The sequence below is a fragment of the Eutrigla gurnardus genome (assembly GCF_963514095.1).
Source record: "Eutrigla gurnardus genome assembly, chromosome: 6".
NCBI lineage: Eukaryota > Metazoa > Chordata > Actinopteri > Perciformes > Triglidae > Eutrigla > Eutrigla gurnardus.
Window position 1 is genome coordinate 22,708,497 of NC_139920.1, and position 23,045 is coordinate 22,731,541.

A 23,045-nucleotide genomic window follows, 5' to 3' on the forward strand; every position below is an offset into this window, starting at 1 on the left:
TAGATCACTGATGACACCCAGAAAAAGGGGAGTTTGTGAAAACATATTGCTCTGTCTTGTTCAGAAATTTGTAAAAGTGAAGTGTGGTGTTGCCACTGACTGTCTACGCTTCAGGGGAACTTGGTATAAAAGAGGTTATAAAGGGGTGATCATTAAATAAAAAATGATTAACCACTTTAATCCAACATGATTGCATTGCTCACAGTCCCCTGGAATATGGCATCGCTCTCCTTGTGCACTGAGGGAAACTTTGCCAATTTCCAACCGGCTTTGTGTCGCTGCAGTGTGGGTGGTATGTGCAAATGAACGATGTTCGGCTTCCCTCCATGTTCCTGCAGTGTTTATCAGAGCTCCCCACTCATTTGCCGAATGGAGTCCGCCAGATGACTCGAAACATGTCCATACCACCCACACTGGGTTGAAAATAGGCAAACGTTCCGCTTAAATGGCAGACTGACCAACTCTGCATTCAGACCATGGGACTTTCAAACGATGCTGTCCCAACTCCCCCTTAATTTAGCACTCCCTGGGTGTCTTCAACACCGCCATGATGTCAGAGTGAACATGAGGTCATTGGCTCTCCAGATGGACAATGACCCTTTGCTGTGCCACTGGCAAGCATCATAGTCAGTCAATCTTGTCCAAGTTGCAATATGGCCTTGGACTTCAGATGTGAATTACAGCTCAGGGTGCTTCCCCCCCTTTGCTCTCATCATCCGGGAATGAGTCACTCCCCCGACTCCAGTCGGGGTAGATGTCAAGTGGTTTGACCGATGGGACTAATTGCCCCAAGAGAGCAGCAAATCTGCATAAGGAGGACAATGACCACAGAGCACACTACGCTGTTGTCTCCTAACCGAGAAGTAATTGCTCAATCATGCCTGAGTATTAGCTGCAAGGACACCATAATCTTTTGCTGGCTAGTATGATGATTCTTGAATAAGTGTAGCAAAAAACAGTCAAAGAGACTTCTTTACCATCCTATCTGCATTACGTTACCATTCTGCACAACCTTTGCACCTTTAATGCCAGAGTAAACTCTGACTGATTAAATCTCTCAATTTGAATTCACCCCATGGACATTGGTGCCTATAGTGCCTCTCAACCAAGTGGTGCCTTTGCAGGGCTCCGTGTAACCTCAAATTGACTCGAGTGTCATTTATTTCATTGAACATCGGGAAATGAGATGGGGAAATCGCCGGGATTACCAGGCTTTCCTTCTGGTATTACGTTTATACTCTATTTTCTCCCGCTCGGATCGTCTATTTGCATTTAAAGCCTTTTATTTACTACTTGGTATACTGAGAATATGTGCAGGGAGTCAGTCTCCTCCTTAAGGGCATTTGATTATGACACATGGTTCTTAATGGACAAGCTATTTGATAGTGGGAATGCAGTCTGCGAGTATCTGGCTACAGGATGTCTTATCCAACCATTAGGATGCAGTAATTTTCTACGCTAGAGGAAGTCACATTAAGCACAATGCTTCCTGGTCTTTGCTGTTAAACCCATCAGTTGGCTTAATGCAGCCCTCTGGGAGAGCCAGCGTCTTAATGAAATGCAGTGTACATTAGGGATGGGACGGTATCAGATTTTAAAGGATGTTCACTGAAAAAATATATGTATCTGGCTACTGTACATGGTCTGGTCTAAGGTGCATTTGTCTCATTGGAAAGTCTCCTGAGATAAAGAAAAACAATGCATACAATAACAGTATTAGGCTCTGTAATCAGCCTGTTTAATTTAACACTTTTAAGGGGATTTGGGAATTAGATTCTATGATTTCAAGGTTTATGGCACTCTCCCAATGCATTAACCTGCGTATTTATTCTTGACAAATTATTGTAAGTACACTTAATACTATGTTACTGCAACCACTTACCTTCTGACATTAACTTGTCTTAGTTTTATCACATATTTAACTCTTACTGGTTGTTATTATATCTTTCCGCATGTTGATATGGAATGAATCCAGCAGGTTTTTATTTCTGTAAAAATATAAATCACATTTCCTGTTCTTTTCACAGAGGACCTACTTCCACCAGGCTTCCCTAACATTGACATGGGCCCTCAACTCAAAGTGGTGGAGCGCACTCGAACGGCCACCATGCTCTGTGCTGCCAGTGGCAACCCTGACCCAGAAATCACCTGGTACAAAGACTTCCTGCCCATTGACCCCAGTGCAAGTAATGGGCGAATCAAGCAGCTACGCTCAGGTAAGGAAAACCCAAGAACAACGTGGCCGTCTTCTTCCCTCTCACTAACTTGAGCGCTCCTTTGATTTCAGAGGACATTCTTAACAACAGTTAACATGCCTTTTTTGTGATTTACAGCCAGTTGGTTCAACTAAATTGTTAGGAAATTTGAGAAAATGTAATTGAGAACAATTTGTTAGCTTTTTAACAGATTTGTATGGTATCAGCTTGTGAACACATACGACTGTTTAAGTGTTGTCCTAATGGAACTAGAAACGACGTGTTGTTTTTTTAGGTAATTCATCCAACTGGTTGCAGTACACCAAGGGATGTAAGAATACATGCAGTGACATAAAAATCGCTAAAACACAATATATTGCAAATATTAAAACAAAAAATGTGTTTAGATCAAACTAAACTTGGGTGTTGACAGTGTTTTTAATGCATTTAAACACAAAATCATGAGGGGAAGCTACATTTCCTAGATAACACCATGAGAAGCAGCGTAAAGGTTGAGCTCAGGAGACATAGTGCTCTGACCGTGTTGTTACCATAGTAAATGTGGAGTGTAACGTTAGTGAATGAGGTCAAACGATCCACAACAGCCCAGAAGTGTGTCATAGTAGACAATGAGACCAAGGTCCGTGTTCTACTGACACAACTCAGTGGCTATGTTGTCTTGTTCCCATTGATGAAACCCCACCGAGAGGCCCAGAGTCTAATTATATTGCTAATTAAGTGCAGGACTTGTAGTGGCCCCAGGCAATAAAGGGTGGATATTTTAGGTCGATGATTTTGTCACGGATCGAAAAATCCAATGACTCCTATTTGATTTGTTGCTGCATACGTAAATGTGTGTAGACGCCACTAAATAAAGAGTCTGTTGCCATCGAGTCCTTGCCCTAGTTGTGGCCCTCATGAGCTGTATACTCAAAAGAATCAATTTGTGATCTCATTATTTATGCCTTGCCAAGTCGACAGCTTCCTAAGATGCTTGTACTTTTAGATGTGTTTGATATTTAACCTATGTGTGCAGGGTTTTGAGGCAGTCCTTTATTGTTGAGATTTAAAGCAACAACAGCAACAAAGGATGTGTGACTCTTTTCCCTCTCTGGGATGATGAACAAGTTACTGAAAGCTTTCAGTAACTTGTTCACTTGGTTGTCGTTAGCTGCATTGGAGAAGTGCTTTTGACTTTTATTTGGACGACAAAGGGCCTCCAAAACATTAATGTTTTCACCTTCATGCTCCTTCTCTTGCACTGCCAGGCTATGTTGCTAAGTTTATATATATATTTATATATATATATTAGATACGATATTCATGATTTTTTAGACAATTAGATAAATGTGGAGGTTTAGGTTTTTTTTCCCAGGTTAATTTGGGAGCTCGGAAGCCTGAATCTCTTTATCCTGTATATAATCCTATGGAGGCCAACTCTGCTCTAAAACGCTGTCCACGTGGCTTTGTAAGTTTTGACCTTCTGTATATATTTTATTTCTATAGCACTCTTGTTAACAATGTTAAAAGTGCTGAAGAAATTAAATAAACCCAAAGCAATGATGGACAAATAAGCCCAGCTTCCTGTCTGTTGCCTAACCTCTGTATCATCTTGTCTCTTCTATCTGTTTCATGATTTTGTAAGTTGTCTTTGTGTGTCCTGTCTAACTGAATCAGATTGCTACTTGGTTGTCTCTCTCTCTTTCTCTCTCTATGTGTTTTGTCTGTATTTGTTGAAACTCAGATGTCTCACATCGCTGAGTCTTCAACACGTTTCATTTGGCTGTGACCCATAACACAAGTTAAAAAAAAAAAATCATGACCATGATAATAATAATAATAATAATATTAATAATAATAAACTAACCAATAAAATATAACTGAAAACAATGAGACAAAATAATTGATTTTAAAACTGGCACCAAAAATCGATGAATTGATCTTTAACTAACAAATCATTATAAATTTGGATATAATCAAATTGCACTGTTACCATAGTAACTTGTGGTGCAACTGCTAAGGTACCCAACTAAACTGCAGTCCCTTTAATTTTTAATTTTACTTTAACCTCAACCTAAAATGAACTATGTTGTTCTTCCCCTTTTTCTATTTACTTTCCTCTTGCATTGTCATTTTCAGAAACCTTTGGTAAGTGTCTTGCAAAGCCCAGAAAGCCCACCCACTCTCTTTGAAGCAGATGGCATATTTAAACTACTTTCCAAAATGCATGCATCCCCTGCTATCCCCTCACCCGTTCCCTGTTTTGCTACTCGTTCTTCATGTTCTGTGTTCTGTTTCTATTTGTTAAACCCTTTACTTTTGTTTTCGCCTACACTCCTTCTTACACCAACTTTATCCTCTCCCCCCCTACACACACACACACACACTGGAACTTAGAAAGGCAAACCAAGGACAAGCAGCAGCACTAGCTGGGGAGCTGGTTAGGTATCACTCAACATTCAAGCAGTATTTCTTTGGGGAAGACTTGCTGAACAATTCTTGAGGCAACATCCTGTACTGCCCATTTTAGCCACCTTTTATACAATAGTTTAGCAACTTTACTGGATATTTGACGTCATAAGTACGTCGTGCTATGTTGCGATGGAAGTAGATGTCTACTTTACCCCAGATCATATTATCCAGATTTTACACCGCTGACGCCTCCTGTCACATCCCGTTTCTTCTCTCTGCTGTGTTGCAAGACAGCAGGCTTTGAGGAAATAATTGGACTCTGCTTGAATCCAAGACTATTATTCATGTGCAGTCATAGCTTACTGTATTCTGTCTTCTCGGGGAGACATATAGCAAACAGTTTCCTCCAGAAATATGCTGTTGTTTTATACCCAGCTGTAAGCGATCAAACTTCAGCTTTCACAATAACAGCTTCGGCGTCCAAAAATACCCTTGGAACGTGCAGCAAGTACTGAGGGGGGCTTAAAGAGTCTTGGGTTCTTTCCAGGTCAAGGTCTCTGCAGGACCGCTGTATGGCCAAGACCTTCACTCCACACTCGGGCCAGGTCGACCCTCTGGTCTTGGCCAAATACTTTCTCAGGAGAGCCTTTTTCTTCTCCTGCCAACTTGGCCCACATCCCCACTGGCTTACAGATCTCCAACTCTTTAGGCTCTCCTGCCCATGCTAGAGGGCGAGGGCTCAACTGATAGTTTAATTTGGCCACATGTTTTGTTCTCCTCCTGACTTTTTGAACTGTTTGCAAAAATATACCCAGCCACTTTAAGCTGGGTATATTTTACTTACAGGTCATTTGTGTATGTAGGAGGGCAGAAAAGGAAATTACTTCCCCTTGTTTCAATACCGAGCCTCTCGTAAGGTAATGTTAGCTCTGAGGGCTTTTTTTCTGCAGCCTGTTTGCTGGAAAGCACATTCAGCAGCCAGGCAGGATTTATGCTGATGAGAAAAAAAGGCCTGCTTGCTCAAGCCCACTAAGCTGCCATCTTCTCATGTCCTCAGCACTTCTAGTAGCCATCTTGACTCTTTATCTTTTACTATTTCATCAATAATATATGTACTTAAAAAAAAACATAGGTATAAGTTATTGTGGCATGCTTTGGATACTTTTTCCGATTTTCCTGTTGTTCCTGAAGGCACACTTCCCGGGCCTCTGGGGGTAACTCTGATCATTGCTCTTCCACTGATGCCGGTAAAATGGAGACTTCTGGGAAGAGATGGAGGAGCAAAAAGGGGGGACATGGGGAAGTGGGTTGGAAAACATGAGTTCAAAAGCATAGTCAGCCTGCAGCTCCTGCAAATGAATCCCCCCACCTCATCTCATGTGACCTTCACTCCATCTGATGTTGAAATGTGCATACCGGGCTGACTTTCCCCCCTACGTAAAACAAAATATTGTAACAATTACTTTATATATAGAGGGGGCTTGTTTTTTAGATAGCTGCCTAGCTGGCTGACTCACTCTTTATGTGACAGACCATGCTGTGCTGGCGGGGCAGTGATATTTGCATCAGTGTCCCCTGAGGAGCTCCTCTAGAGGTGTGGTGGGAGCCTGACATTTCTCCCCCAAATCCCTGTGGCTGCAGACCCCAGGCCCTCTCTGGCCTTGTCAGCCAGAACAGATTAACTGGAGGCCAGAGAGACAGTGAGAGGATTGGGAGGAGTGCATATTCATAAAGATTAAGGTCTTTTTTTTAATATAAAGGTTTAAAAATCATGACCTGACATTGGATGGCTCCCTTACACGCACACAGATTTATGCACACCCCAATGTGAATCACGCTGCGTTCGATTGCACAAAACGTTCACATTTGTTGGTATGAAAGCTGCTCTGCAGGATCGTACATGGAGCTCGGCAGATGTGGTAACAACAGCCAGGTTTTGCCTGAGACACCACCGAGATCCCAGACGGGCGTCTGTGTTGATGAGAAGGTCAGCCAGACGCCCTCTGGAGGGTAGTCAGACTTTGACACTCGGCCAATCATGTAACCCCATCCGCCTCTCACGCAGATGGGCAACATCTCTGGCCAGATTGCCTCTGGCCAGACTACATCCTTCAATAATATTTTGAATATATTCAGAGGGTTGTTTCACAAAACAGCTGGGGTGTTCTGTGGAGCAAATAATGCCGCATTTCATAATGCGAGGTTAGCAGCCTGCTGAGGTATATTTAGGTCACTGTCACCCTAAGCTGATCAACCCCTGGTTGACCAAAGCTTAGAAAGGGAGCTTATGGCCATATGGTTGCATGTTTGTAGTACAGGTGGAATTGCCATTGAAATTGAGTACAGGACAGCCAGTCCAGACCTAACCTGTCTGGTCAGACACTTGGTTAGGTTTTATTTTTATCTCTACATGCTGCTTAATTATTCAAATATTAGAAGTTCCAATGACCTAGATCACTCATTTCCTTTTCTCATTTTTTATATATATTTTGAACTACCTGGATCCTCCTTATTACTTTCCTGTCTTTTTCCTCTCCCTCTTTCGTCACTCAATCCTTTCTAAGGTTCACATTTGATTGCGTTGTCCTGCTTTATTAACCTTAACCTAACCTCAACCTAACTTTGACCTCAACCTCAACTAACCTTTAACTAGTGACCCCTTAACCTCCCAACTAAACTTTCATCACCGCTAAAGTGAAATAAATCAACAGCTTCTGCAGCCTCTAATCAAACTCTAACTCTGTAACAATGTAACCTTCCCCAGAGCCCCTTTGTCCTTTGTCTTGTGATTATCCATGATTATGTGGTCTCTAAAATCATTGCAGAAATGATTAAAATGTCACTGTTGTTTTGCCTGGTTTTTCAATGACTCCTAACTACCACTGGAGCAAATTAGTGCCTTTAGAGTGGGTTTACATGATAGGAATACATTACTAAAAGGCTATCTCTTTTCCTTAAAGGCATTTCCTACTTTCATCAGACAATATGTAAATCGGTAACTAGTAAAGAAATTTACCTTTTTACAGTAGTTACAGTTATGCTACAGTATGTTTAATCACAGAACATACACATGTTCAGACTATGAACAATAAGCTAAACAGATTGTCTACATAATGGTATCAAATAATTTACATATTTTAAGACAGCACAGTTCAATGCCATGTGCAGCAGCTCAAGAGAAAGGAAATGAAACCACCTAGCTTCATTGCGAAACCAGCCAGAACTTCAAACTGCCTCCTACCTGCTGGTATCACAAAGGACGCATGTGTATGTAGAGCGGCAACAACAATTCGATCAGAAAGTATGAAAATGTTTTCCCGCTGCCCATCCACCCACACAACTCAATGTACTGTCTGGGATATGGAAATGACTGGCACCACATGACATCTTCTCTTGATTTAATTTTGGGTTTTTTTTAACTGTGAAAGGTATTGTTGAGGAGCTCAACAAGTGGATCGGTATCAGAAGGCCTTGTACCGGACTGTTGTGGTGACGAGGGAGATGAGCCAGAGGGCAAAGTATCGGTAGATCTACGTTTCCACCCATCACGATGGCCATGGCTTTTAGACTTTCCTCCGTGAGGTGGCTGGGTTCACTCAGAGATAGGGTAAGACATGTGGAGGGTGCTCGGAGTAGAGCTGCTGTTCGTTTGCAGGGAAAGGCAGCCTGTTGAGGTGGTTTATGCATCTGGTGAGGATGCCTCCTTGGGCGGCGTCCTTGATGGACTGGTAGGAGACCCCCGGGGGGTAGACTCAGAACACCCTGAATAGATTATATATCTCATCGGGCTTGAGGAGCCCTTAGGATCCCCCAGGAGGAGCTAGAATATGCTGCTGGGGAGAGGGATGTCTGGACTACCTTATTTTAGTCCGTGCCACCTCAACCCTGCTTTGGAAAAACATTAAAATACGGTTGGATTTTGATAGGTGTTGTTGCTTTTTTGGATCAGCTCTTTGGTAGGATGCTGGCATATGTTGTATGCAACATGCATGAATGCATGCACACACCAAGGGCCAAGACATGTTCAGTCCGTACCCTTGACCCTCAGCTCTGTGCCTGCAGACAGTCGATGCTAAGTAGGGCATCTCCCCAAGCTAGGCACTGCCCTGCTGCCCCTCTCAAGGGATGGCCAAGGGCACGTTTAAGCCATGAGTCATCCTTAGATTTAGAGAGGAAGGAAACTGTGGGAAAGACGGAGATGCACAAACACTCAGATATGAGTAGAAGGACAAAGAGGAACAGGGGGAAAATTATGAAAAAAACAATAAATGGAGAAAAATACCAAAATGAGAAGAACAGATAATGCTTGGCAGAGAGGGTTTGGAGTTAAGCCGGCCTCCCATACCCGGTCCCAAAGCTATAAAGGACGCGTTTTTAACTAGGGCTACGTCTTAAAAGCCCACCAGCCCCCGACCGGATGAGTTCAATATTTTATTGTCACTAATGGGACATTTGGCTCGCAGTCAAGCAAGTAAGACAATACCGACTCAAAGACAAAGAATAGGAAAACATACAACTCTCGGTGAAATGAAACAATGGGAAGAACCGGGAGATTGAATGACCGGAGAAGAGGGGTGAAGCTCGAGGCGAAGACTCTATCTGTCACAGTTAAGCAGGTTTACGACTTGTAGGATAAATAAGAACTTCAATCTGTTTGATTTAACTTGCGCTCGCCTGAAGGTACAGCCTGGAATTCTAGTTTTGTGGAGACTCTCAGCAATTTTGTTCCATGCTAATGTAGATGATACCCAGTTGAGACTAGTGGCACTTTTCATTTGTTTTGTCTGACCTCTTATTCAAGGTCATCTGGCAAACCCATGTCAATTAAAGATCAAATTCTCTTGCTCTGCATTTTTACCCCAAGTTGCAGAAATGATCAAACACATGCCTTGCGCATCTTCAGCTCTGTTTGCTGACTCAATATGTCGAAAACAAAGAGGGGGAAAAAAAGAAAAGAGAAACCAATAATGCAATGGAGTGTGTCAGTCATATACAAATCCCCATCCCTTTGTGATACCAGCAGTGAGAGGTGTTTTGTCCTTTTTTTTCTATGAAAGAAATCACCCATCTCTAGAAAGCCCTGCAAGAGATTACCTAATGGTTTGATAATCTAGTTCCAGTAATCCACCTTCCAACCCAAATAACTCCTCTAACTATTACTAACATTAACGCTGATCTAAACTGATGTTGTGTCTTCGTTTTCTGTCTCTCCTCCAGAGGGTACCCCGATTCGAGGTAAGATGTGTAACAATGAAAAAAGGGTATATATATAAAAAGAACAAAACGCACATTAACCCAGACATAACCGCTCCTGACTCAACCCATCTGACTTAATAGCGGGAATTTCATATGGGCTCTTAAAAATAACTTTTTGGATATATCTACTAACATTAATCTGTCATCTGTGTTTGGGTTCTGTGTTCTCTGTACACACTGTCTTGTGAGCGTGACCATGTGTTCCACACTTCCATGTCCGTGTCATCATTGATGTGTAGCCGTGTGTGTTTGTGCCTTCCTACTATCTCCTCGGTGTCATCAGTGTCAGGAAACTAAAAACTGCAGCTCAAACTGTGTTATGATACAGGATGGAGAAGGTTGAGGGGAGGGATGGTGAGGGTTATAACTCGTTGGTGTGTCTGACATTCAAATTGTTTGGACGTGGACATCGGAGAAGTTAGGCGTAGGTGATGGTGGCCTTCTTTGTTTATAAGGCCAGGCTGTATCACACTTGAGTCTCAGCAATCACCTTCTCTTCCTTCTTCCATATGCACTGCTTTGATACCCTCCTCATCCGTCCGCTCAGCACCAGAGTAATAGCCACATTCTGTATGTTAATGCAGCCTCATCACTCATAAGCCCTAGTTGGAGATACGCGCGGTATGTCAGGGAAAAGGCCGGCATAAATTGCATTTGGTTTCCTCCCTGTAACTGCACGGCACAGCAATTTATAAAGGCAATGCTGGGGGTGGCTGCTGTGTGCAATGGCCGGCAACAGTCCTTATACCTTACCACAACTGGTTATTATAATGTCAGTGGATGAAAAGGAGGATGACGAGGTGGGAAGGGAATGATGCAGGTAAAGCAATGTGACTGATGAATTATACAATAGCTTTCCCTGAACAATTTATTTCACTTGAAATGATCCACCAGGCGTTGTTGCTGAAAGATTCTCAGTTGATTGATAGTGTGATTGTTGTGTTTTTTGTTTTGTTTTTTTTTTGTTTAATGAAATGCTTTTGTTCCACAGGCTGAGCAGGTAAGTGAATATCTCAGTTTGCCACGTATGTCCCTGTATTCATGGGGGCGAGATAAATGCTTTTAGTTTCACAATCACAGTTTGGTATAGCAGAGGAGGTGATTCATTTGGTGATAGAGCCCCCACAGTAAGATAGAGATCCTCCGCATCAACCACTCCATACCAGCCATACGTGACAACGATATCTAGAGAGAAGTATGTTTTCAAACATATCCATGAACACCAGAGCTTTGAATCTAAATACCTACCCTTCACTCCACCCATCCACCTAAATAAATCATATTGTGCTGAACAAAAGCAGGCGTGACTTATGAACCTGCATTTGCATAATAAGAAAAGAAATAAAGTGATTCCTTTCCACGACGTTGCTGCATGCCGACACTGATTCTCAAGGCAGGAGTGTGTGGTGCTCTTGTGGAGAGAAAACTAAATAGCATAGGATCGGGAGAGAGATGCAAATGTAATTGAGATCAATGTGTCTGAGAAGGACATGAATGGTCACTAATGCAGACGTTCATTTATTAAAAAAAAAAGTTGTCCCTTTCACTCCAGAAAATTTAGATTTTTTTTTAAAACATTTATTTAGATTAGCCATCGTTTGACTCACTGCTGAATCACTTAATATAGCCAAATATCACAAATTTACATCAAGGGGCTTTACAATAGCACAACACACAGCACCCATTGTCCTTATTTGGGACAGAGAAGGGGGAAAAAAACACATCATTCACACACATAGCGGAAAGGAAACAAAACAAAATTTAACACTTAGACCGTCAGCGAGGAGGTTATTCCAAAAGGAAGGCGACGTGATAAGGAAAAAGGCCCCGAGGCTGCTGGCTTCTTGTTCATTCTGATCAAGAACAGAGCCCTGAGGTACTCCATATTTCACATCGCAAAATATTGATGTTGTGTTACAGTTGGAGGACAACTGTGTTCTTTCAGATTAGTAAGAGTTTCAGACGTGCAGGAACAAGGCGAGGGATGTCAAACGTTCCAGTCCAAGAGTTTATATATAGATATATGGTGTTCAACGTTGCACTGAGCTCCAGCAATAGAAGCACTGAGGTGGAATCTGAATCCACAGGAACAGAAGATCACTTACCACTGACAGGCCATGGAAGCGGGCTGAAAGGGTTCAAAATTATTACTTTTAGACATCTAAGCAGAGAAGAGTTATTCTAACAAAGGAGGGAAAGGGAATATCAGAGTAAATACTTAGTTTGATGAGAATGAAAAAAATGGGGACAAAGAAGTGTATGCAGCATCGCATTTTCATGTGCAAGAGCAAAAAAATGTCATAATCTGGATTCATTTTGCCTCCACACAAAGACACCTAGGTGCTGGCCTCGAGGTAAGCAATAGGTAGAAAGAGGTAGCTGAACTCCCTACCTGCTTCATTACTGATTCCATGGGAGCTTTACAAGCCACCAGATGGGCCCTGACAACAATAGCGTCACACACGGGACCCCATGCTCACAATACAATGACCTTGGGGCGGTGTTGGCGTGTGCCAAGTGACAGGATACAGACAGAAGGCGAAAGCTGATGGTTCACAACAATCCAGAACTTTCCGTTGTAACCCTCTCAAGTCGCCTTCCATAGATACAAGATGAATTTGAATTGGAATCCTTTTATTAAACCCAACTGAATCGGCTTGTTTTCAACTTCAGTTGCACTGACAACCAGGACAGGTTAGGCTTCACAGCATTTCTCAATTGCCAATTGCATCCCTAATTATCTAATTATATATTTTGTGTTGTTGTAATGTATTAGTAGACATCTAGTTAAGTGCACTCATTGTACCCCCGCAATCTCCCGTGCACGCCAGCGAGTTTAATTTGTGCGCGGGAAAAGGTTATTATTTTGAGCGTGTATCCACTTCTACAGTAAGGTACTAATTTGAGGTCTTAATTGCATTGTAGCAGAGTCTTAGTGAGCGGTGTCGGGATGAGAGGATGGCGAGGGAAAGAGAGGGGAGGACGTGAGAGACATGAACTGAAAAATCAGAGATAAACCATGAAAAGAACATTGTTCCGCTGGCAGGCTGGATTCGGCCGTGGAAGGAGCAAGAGGGGGGAAAAAAAGAGTGAGACTTGGCCAGCCATTTTGTTGATCGTCTAAACAAATCAATCAAGGCCCGCTGGAGCACACTAATTGAATTACACAAATGGGACTGGGGGGGGGGGGTACACATGGCAAAGCTGCCACAAAGCAGCGACGAGGGTGGGTAGACCACGGCTTCAGGCACTCTCTGAAATTAATCATCCATGCTTGCCCCTCCCTGCTTTTCCCTTTATCCCCTCATCGGTCTCTCGGTTTTTCTGTGCTTGTCTATCTCTTCAACTCTTCCTCCCGCCTTCCTCTGATTGTTTTTTTCTGTCTCTGCGTTGCACACTGCACCTCCGAGAAACCAGACTTTTTCTACACGTTTTTCCGTCTGTCCGTTTGCCTGCTTTCACAATTCCCTACCCTTACACGTTTGTCATCCCCCTGTCCAACCTCCAATAAAACTATATCTATATCTACTGTGTTAATATTGATATTTTGTTAAAAATTTGAATATTTGCATTTAAAACCTGCAATGAACTTTGAATGCAGTTAAACATCTCAAGTTTCCCCAACATTCTGACAAGAAAATGGCGAAATCTTAATATACTGAAGATCACTGGCACAAACTATCCGTTCTGGATTCCTTCAGGAGCAAGAGTGTCTCTTCCAGAATTAGAATCTGTATTTGTTGAACTCCGCCCAGGCACCGTGGCACCTCGACGCTCCTCATCAGATCAGCCTGCGGCGTGCGGTGCCGCTAACCGGGGCGGTTGTCACGGCCGCGACAAATGTCCCCGGACCAACTGGCCCATTACAGCCTTCTTTATCAAATGGATGAAGGCGGTGAACATGCTGGGAGACAGGCAGGAGTGGGAAGCAGTGGAGAGTGGAGGTTGAGGGTTTGGTGTGAGCAGGGGGGGATGGAGACTAATTGGTCCACAAGGAAGTGAAGTCATTATCAGGGACTTTATTTGCCTCAACTGTAGCCACTTTTTGGATCCTAATGGCGCGGCATACATCATGGAATAAGACAGAAAGGGGAAGAAAAAAAAGTATTTTCTCCTCTGACCTAGAAAAACATGAATTATTACTCAGCAGGGGGGGCACTCGCTGGGGTTTGTGGCAGGCTGGTGTGGCCTGTAAGTGGAGGTCTTAGGTTCAATACCCACAACAGCTTGCATAATGTCCTTCTACTTTCATGCGTCCTTTTTAAGTGTCCTTGAGCAAGATTAAGTAGTAAAGTAGTACCCACTCTGCAGACCACTCTTATAGTTGAAGTTAAACCACAGTTTTTGTTGGTTTTCTGTAATAAACAATCAGGTGATCAGTCAATCGGTGCTAATGGCATATGAAGTACAAAGAACCATGCTTTTATTGATAATTGGCAAGCAGAGTACCGAGGATTTGTTGTCCTGTTTCCCGATTAAATTGGGGAAAATAAACTTCTTCAGACAGGGAGGACATGTCATTAGACCACATAAAAGACTCACTTCAAAGCACAGTAAGTGTCAGCGACACCACAACTCACTAGTTTGTCAATAGGCAAATATTTTATCAGAAAATGCCCACTGTGTGAACAGACGTGTTTTTTGTATTTTTTTTTATTGTCCTTGTGAAAGAATCATTTCCACCATTTATTTCATTATTTGTGCCGCCCCCAATAAAAGAAAAAATAAATACCGAGGACCGTTCGCGCTCTGCTGAGCCACAGGCTGGCGGGGGAGACTGAGCGCAATTATGCAAAACACACAGGATGCAGTCATAATATAAAAAAAAAACACACACACACACAAAAAAAGCATTTGTAGGAATGGGACACACGCTGGTGACAAAAGGGTGAAGTTTGTTTTCGTGCGCCCACATGCATGTGAACGCTGCTGAGATAGGACATCAAAGAGTGTCGGGAAGTCGGAAGCCCTGAGGGGTCTGTTGTCTTTAAATGCTAATAATATCAGGCTGCATAAAAAAAAAAGGATATTTGATTATTAATTATGTGGGTACAGACATGATAAATGATTCCCTTTTTTTTGGAGGTTATAGAAAGTCGGGACTAAAGGGAAACGTGAGTAGAAATGACAACGTGGGCAGAAGAGTTCTGAAACTCACACAGTGTAGCGCAACACATGCAACACCAGCGTGATATTGCATCGTGGCTACGTGTGAATCTGACGGAGAGAGGAGCATAAAGCCTTCTCAGAATAGAGTGAAGTTGTGATTTCTCTTCTTGCCTTCGTCCCTCTCCTGTCTCTCTCCTACTGGGCGTCCTCCATCCAACGTTTGTTCACACGGATCTAATTTCATCTGGTGTGCGCAGTTAAATCCATCAGTGCGTTGTTGGTGTTGTTCAGATCTTCACGAGGGTAAGAATAACCTCTGTGCTCGTTACGGGAGTCAAACTTGAGGCCTTCGGTTTTGAGACGGAATAATAGCAGTCGGAACATAAGAAATATGATATATGAGTGAGAATAAATCTCCATTCCTCGCCTCTCTCGCTTCCCTTTGTCTCGCCCTCCGTCTCTCCGTTCCGCCATCACAAGGAGTCTTTATGTGTTCTTCACAGCTCCACTAAATAATAGCTAGAATATGTAACGACGCCAGTCGGGGCTTGGAAACAATAGATAATGCCACCTAGTGAGGAGCCACCACCAAAGATGGAGAGGAGCAGATGAAACTGCCTCCGCCCCCTCAAACACTCTTTTTCTTCAACTTCTCTCTCTCTCTCTCTCTCTCTTCCGCCAGGAGGTACAATTCACAGCAGCCAATGTTGGTTTTAATTGGCTCTCAATTAATTGTGTTTGGCTCATTATCTGTCACCCTCTGCATGTCGGCGCGTGTGTTTTGTGTCGACCTTCAGATGACATTTGTTAAATGTTTTGGGGTTTTTTTCCCCCGGATGAAGACGTTTTGTTGTTTGTTGGACCTTCAGCCGATGGGCCCACGTGGAATGAAACCGCATAAAATATAGATTTCTTCTCATTTAACTGTTTTGTAACAGTCAACAACAAAAAGAGGAGGAGGGGTGGGGCACAAGCCCCTTCAGCGTTATTATTTATGAAGCGGTGAAACAATGGCGCCAACGTCAGCCTTTCCAAATATTTTATAATTCAGTGCGGAGGCCTATAGCGCGACGAGCTGCTGGCACTACTTCCTGGAAGCGTCCAACTGGAGCCGAACTTCACACGGTCCTTACTTTGAGGTCTCCCCGGGGCCGAGGCGGCGGTTCTTCTAAGCCCGCTCCAAGCCACCTGCCACCGGGCTGGCGTTGGCTGTTCCAAGCGCACATCAAAACCCCCTTCCAAATCCTCGCTCTGCGTTTATACTCCGCCACCTGCACTCCTCAGGTAGACGTTTTCATTTGTGAGCTACGCAGCCAGGAGGGGAGATGATAAGAAAATAAGAGAGAGAGTCTAGATGGTTGTCGCTTCGGCTCGGTTTCTCAAACACTAGATATCTATAAACTGACTCCGAGGTGTGAAATGTTCGTGGAGTGTTCCGGCCGAAGGTGGGGAAAGCGTGACTAATCCTTATAATTAAGCAGGATCGATGGTCTCATTTGTGCCACAGCTGAAAAGTGTTATTAGAGCAATGTTCCAGGATGGTAGCTCTGTACAACATTGTGTTTCACTCGGCTCCGCTCGATGTGATGGAGTAGGTTATGGTATATTACAAAGCATCCTGGGCAGCGGCTGGCGTATTGATGCCGCCTGGCTAAACGCTAACGAGCGATGGTGCTGTGTTTGTCAGGAAGGCCTGGGCTGCAATCTGTCTGCAGAGCCAGCCAGAAGCCCTAATGATATCATCAGGAAGTGCCGTCAACAGCGCTCTAACGAGGAGTGATCTGACGCCCGCTGTTTCACCTCCCCCCCCCCACGCCCCCTTCTTCGCCGAGCATTTCAGCTTTGGATTTATTTGCGAGAGATAAAATCTTAAAAGTGGTCAAATGCCTGGTCAGTTTTAAAAACATATAAGTGGATCATATAAAACCCTCATACCCTAGAATATGACAACATGGGGGAAATGGCTGACTGAAGACAGAAGAACAAAACAAACAAAACAAAATTGATTGGAAGCCAATCAGAACAGTATTCAGCCTATCATCTCATGTGGATATACTTTTAACCTTTTCTTCTCTCTCCCTAATTGTTAATAATGTCAGAATCCGATGTGTCTTTATCCCGTGGTTTTGTAATTCATTGAGTGGTTTCACTACGGAGCGGCTGAGCTGCCCCCATAATGCACCATGCTAGTGTTCGTTCCCCTCCTACCCCCGACACACACTCTCCCTCAGTGAGTGCTAAGCAAAGGGCAATTTGTTGGACTCACTCACTTCCCAGGACTCTTCTCCATAACCCTTCATCACACTTACATCATCACTTTGTCCTTAAAGTGGTCTTTTTTTTTTAAAGAGATATCCTCTCGTATATGAGTTGCATACACCGACGTAGCTAACAAATTTAGCGTGACAGGGAAACGGTGATCTGAGATATTGAAGATGCCTTGCATTAAGAAGACTTTCGGTGACAAATCAACTAATCACGTGCTCCCTGCTTTCTTTCTTTCTCTCTTGTTCTCTCGCCCCCCTCCCCCTCTTTTGTCTTGTGTTGTGTGATCCGCCAGGTGCCCTGCAGATCGAGAACAGCGAGGAGACGGACCAGGGGAAGTACGAGTGCGTGGCGTCTAACGTGGAAGGCGTGCGCTACTCGTCCCCCGCTAACCTTTATGTGCGAGGTAGGGAGAAACCCGGTTCCAGAGCCAGGCCACCAAAAATAAAAACATCCACCCATTCTAACTAAAATGTCTTATCAGTGCAGCTCAGCTTTAAGTAGCATTACTGTTGAGCTTAACAAATGATAATTGCTTTCCATTCTAGCCCAGCTGTATTTGCACAAAATGTATTTTGCAAAATACCATTACCCGAGTGCTATAAATCTTTTTAGCATTGATAGCATTGCCTGCCAGCAAATGTAATTTGATATGCACTGAACCTTCCAGATGTAAAACTATAATTGACCAACTAATGTTCTTCTCTGTTATGATGTTATGCTCCATTTTGTCTTTGAACGCCCTCCCTCCCCCCCTCCGACTCTCGCTCAGAAGGAAATGTGTAGCGCAACAAGCCGTATGTCTTTACCTTACCAGTTCGTAAGACGCCGTTTTAACTGTTATATGTGTGAACGGTAAAAAAAAAGAAAAATGTCTCCCGTCCGTCAAAGTTATGGAAACCAAAACCAGTTGGAAAGGACTTATTTTTTTCATTATTATTAGATTTTTTTTTCAGGTACAGGAGCGCAACGGTAAGTCTTGATTTTGATTAAGTGGCGAGGTATTAATGCCCACCAATCAAAATCTCAACCCCCCTTCTCCTTCTCCAGATATTTTTTTTGGGGGGGGTAAAAGGATTTCCTTGTGATGAATGAATAGGACTTTTAACAGTCACCTGCTCCGTATTACACACAAAACAGTGTTCTATTGCATAGATTATAAATAGAGCACTTTTTCCCCCCTTCATGCTATTCTGGAGAATAAATCCATAGCATTCCCCTGTTTCTGCTTTGGGGTATTATCTTGAAATCCTTTTTACAGTCAGCAGTATTTTTCGCTGGCGTTATCCAGCAAAGTGAAGATATGAAAAACAATCAGCCATGGAGAACGTTGATTTTTGGAGAGGAAACAGGCAATGAAGACAAAAGCTAAACCTCTACCACTAATGCTAAATGACAATGAATCCCTGTTGAGGGAGCTCTGATAAATAGAAGCAGATGCATTTTCGACATGTATTATTTATATTGTGCATATTAAATAAAGATGCCTCGGTATCTACTCGGTTTTGTTCCCCTCTGCTGTGTACCAAATAACTTTGTTCCCGATAAATAATTCACCAGCCTGACATTATAAAATGGGTCAGGGAGCTGCTTTTTCATTATTATTGCTATTATCATACCCTGTGAAGTAGCGGGCGTGGGGGGAAGAAAGATTTTTTCCGACTGTGAGAGGTGGAAGGTGAAAAATTGGTTCATCGAGAGTAGCGTCTTCTTCTCACCGTCGCCACTGTGATGCAGTGACACTTAATGTCAAGTAGCTATCTGCGTCCCCCCCCCCTCGCATACAGTAGACGCTAAAAGGTTCATAGCAAATTACAGTCGAGAGCTCTTCAGGAACCATTAACTAACAATTACGGGAACATTTTGTTGACACAGCACTGGGATATTTAGTCGTCGCCCCCCCTTTTGGTCCCAATAACAAAAAAAATTAAAAAAACGAAGCTATACCTGATATCATTTCCAACAATTCATGCAATTTCTCCATGAACACCGGCTCCATCAGCATGCTTTAAAAAAAAAAAAAGCCTTTTACACAAGGGTCATAATTTAGTCAGGCGATTTCCACACTATGTAACACACTTGTTATGCCTGGATGGTGTCCAACCTTTTGTCTGTTTTCAGTTAACTTTTGTCGATCAATTTTCTGATACTTGATGTTGACTGTTTTTGTTCACAAAGCGAATATGCACTCGAGATTAGCAGCTGCGGTAGGCATCCATTTTCAGACAAATAAAAAAAATAAAATAAAAAATCCTTGATCCGGGACTCACTGTTCCAGGGCCGAATCGAGCCCACTTTGCAAAACACAAACTCGTAATGACGAGTGTCGCTGATTGGCTCCGAAACAGCATTTTCACTGTAACTGTCGGGACTGCAGCTGCTAATTTCAGCCCAAACTGTGTCTTTTTTTTTCTATCTCTCATTAGTTGTTTTCTTTTATTTTCTCTTTATTTGGTTTCCTTCTCTAACGAAAGCAAAAAAAAAAAAATACAGCCGCCACGGGAGCGTATCCTCGTGGCTATAAGGAGCTTGTGAAATTTTGAATTATGAGTATGGTACGCTTGATTTGATTCCAGTGGCGCCTCACTATTTTTTTTCTTCTTATCAGGCGACAGTGCGGCCACTGGGGTGTATCTAATTGTTTTGGTTCAAAGTTGATTTAAGGGAGGGGGGGTGGGGCAGGCAAGTGTTCTTTCAAGACGGGTGTCACTGATAGCAGGGACAGGGGGACAGCAGTGGGGGAAAGAATTAAAGAAAAGGGAAATGTAGCTGCAGCTAAACACCTTGAGGTGGCTTTTTTTACTCTCTCTGTGTTTCCCCTATTTTTCTCTTCTCCTCATGTCATTGTGTTCTGCATCAACCCCTTTACATCCCTCAGAGCTTCGAGAAGGTTGGTGTGTTTTTTCTTTTTTACTTTTTTTAACCCACATTTGAAAAAGAGAAAAAAAAAAAAGAAAGAAATTCAACATGTTGAAGAAATTCTAGCTGTATTTGCCTATTTCAGAGCTCGATACGTTTTTACTAATTTGAAGAGATACTAATCAGTTAATCCAAACTGCTAAATGATTATGAAAAGAAATGTTTCTTTTATTTACAAGGAAGAAATGATGAAAGCAAACCTGATTAGCTCGGGTCTTGTTAATTTTTAACTTTTATGTTTGCATTGTGGGGCCTTTTCTCGTTTTGCATCCGTTTGGTATTGCTTCTGCACCTAAAGGCTTTCTTGCACGTGTTGTCATGGAAACCCAGCACGTGGAAATAACAGAACCTGTTGCATGATGGGAGAATGTAACTGCGCACGCATGCCTGTACAGAATCCCTTTGGCCGTGTTGGTCTTCTTTTTTTTTTTCTTTCTTTCTGCCTTCCCTGTGTTTTGGTTCAGTTGTTTCCTTCTCTTCCTTTTGGTTTCTCAACAAGTGTTTCCCCTGATACAACCTGATTTTTTGGCTTTTTCCTTCATTTGGTTTAAATATTTATTTTGTGTTGTGATTACGGTGTTGTTTGTGTGTTTATTTTTTCCTTTTGTGTTTCGGTTCCGTTACTTTTCCTTTTAAAATGTTTGTCCTTTTGTGCTTAATTTGTTTGTGAGATTTGTGTTTCCTTTTTTTGTTTTTCACGATGACGCTGCTCTGCTTCTTGACTCTCAGAGTGCCAATGCAAATGCCGAATGAAATAATAAGTGTGTATACAGCCAGTGTTCCTGTCATCTTGTTTATGGCGGTCCATTACCGCGGGCAAAAAAAAATTACACCTGATTGGGTTCCGTGGTGATTTCAGGCAGCCATTAAGGGATGCCATTTACAGCGTAGCGTGGATCAATAACGATATAATGACTCTGACGCCACATTTTGCCGTTGCTTAGCGGGTAGCTCAAAGATACTTTTATTTTTTCAAATGGCGGCGGCTAGATGTGATTGGTTTCCGTTGAGCGACTGCTTTTTTGTGTTCCACTTCGCAGTCACGACACTCAATCAAATTCTCATTTATTATTCTAAAGCCCTCCTTCCCCTCGTACGCACACTCATAAAAGAGAATTGATTTTCAGGTTGAAGTGACTAAAGTAATGATGATTCTCTGACTGGACTACAACAAGCCACTGTAGTTCGGCCACATTAATGAGGAGAAAGTCCTAAATGAAATCAAACAAAACATCTCTTAAGATGCAAAATTCCAGCATCAGCACGTTTTCCGAGACGTGCAGCTGAATCAGATCTGATCTGAATCTTATATCACCTGTTGTCGTGCTCCGGGCTCCAGTAGGCTTACTAATACATATTTTTTGGGGGGGGTAAGGAACAAGGTTGTTGTTTTTTTAACCTTGTAGTATTACACGTGGTTCAACAAATCGGGGCAGATCAGGTGTGTCGTTCACTCGGGTAGAAGAGATAAAAACACTTTCCTCCCTATCAGCCTCCTCTGAGGATTCGGATGTGTGGCTTGTCGAAGTGTGCTGATCTCCAGGAGATTAGACTGATCTCTGCAGAGTATCTGGAATATTGAACACGACTACTTCTCCAACAGCAAACAAATTAATTCCCTCGCTTCGGCAGACCTTTTATTCATAGGAGTACGTGTGTTTTTCAAGGCAACACGCTGCACCAAAATCCGCCTCTGGAACGTGCACATTTTAAGTCTTCCGCTGTTGGAGCCCCAACACATTTAGCATACACGCATCAATTATGTGCAAGCTAGCAAGGTAATTTGAGAACCCCTCCCCCAGATAAATTCAATAAAAGCCAGCATTGTGTCTCCTTAAGATTCTAAATATCAATTTCTGATCCCGCGGTTATCTCAGACACAAATGAGGGGTTTCAGTTCCAACACCTCTGTGCACCAGTCGGCTATCAAAAACGTTCCAATCCGTAATTTTAACAGTGGAGTGTGTAAAAGCCTCCGGTCGATAACCCGTCGATGCCTGCCCACCCCCGTAATACTGTCCGACAATCATTGGCACGATCCCACTATTAGAAAATAATGACGGCCTGACAATGTCTGACAATCTTCATATCTAATCCTAAAGTCCTGAGAAATAACACTGATGCAGAAAGACTGCGCTGTGATGTACGCATGTGCATGTTTGCCCTCCTACAATGGTATCTGCCTGACTTTTTTGAATGTGCTTGCATGTCTTGCTATGCATTTGTGTGTAACGTTGGGAAAGAAAGCTAGATTACACCTTATGTTTTTCACTGGCCAAAGCCCAAAAAAAAGAAAATCCTGCCATCTCTATTAGATGTTTGTCTCGAGGAGTCCTGCAGTCATTAGACACCCTTCAAAAAAAGTTTATTTTTCATACAAAACCAAAGTTTCATCGCTGCTTATTCTAATGCAAATATATGAATACACTCCCTTTCTCAATCGGGACATGATTGCAGTATCATCATCTACCTGTAAGACAACAGGAGAAATTCACTCTGAAATCCCCTCAATCGGCTGCTTGCTATTATAAGATATACCCCTGCTATGATTCCTGTCAGTTCCTGATCATTTCCATATTGATGAGCCACCAGCTAGTGACTGCTTAGCATCGGCGCAGCCTAGGGTATGCTAATACAAGGCCCGACCCCCTGCGGCTCGTAAATGCCATAGGCCTCGCCCAGCGAGTGCGACTAAAGGATCTCCATACTGCGCCCGTGTCCTCGGGCGGCAAGAGGGTGTAATCTCAGCTTCAAGGTGACACTAAAGGCTGCACATTATTTTGGCTTCCCACCCCTTCATTTTGGGGCAGCAGCAAAAAAAAATACAAAAAAAAACAACTGCCTCACCAAAATGGCCGATAATGTCCACCTTCTGACCTCTGTTTTTTG

At 42.9% G+C, this 23,045-nt stretch overlaps 1 protein-coding gene across 5 annotated transcripts in view; it reads left to right on the plus strand.

The window, feature by feature from the left end:
* The window catches only part of ptprsa (protein tyrosine phosphatase receptor type Sa), a 168,520-nt gene that overhangs the window by 74,792 nt on the left and 70,683 nt on the right, over positions 1–23,045 (plus strand). For all 5 annotated transcript variants that reach the window (XM_084012035.1, XM_084012037.1, XM_084012036.1 and 2 more), the window contains exons 5-6: positions 2,028–2,216; positions 17,533–17,643. In XM_084012035.1, the coding sequence (XP_083868161.1) occupies positions 2,028–2,216; positions 17,533–17,643 (300 nt within the window). The remainder of the gene's footprint in view (positions 1–2,027; positions 2,217–17,532; positions 17,644–23,045) is intronic.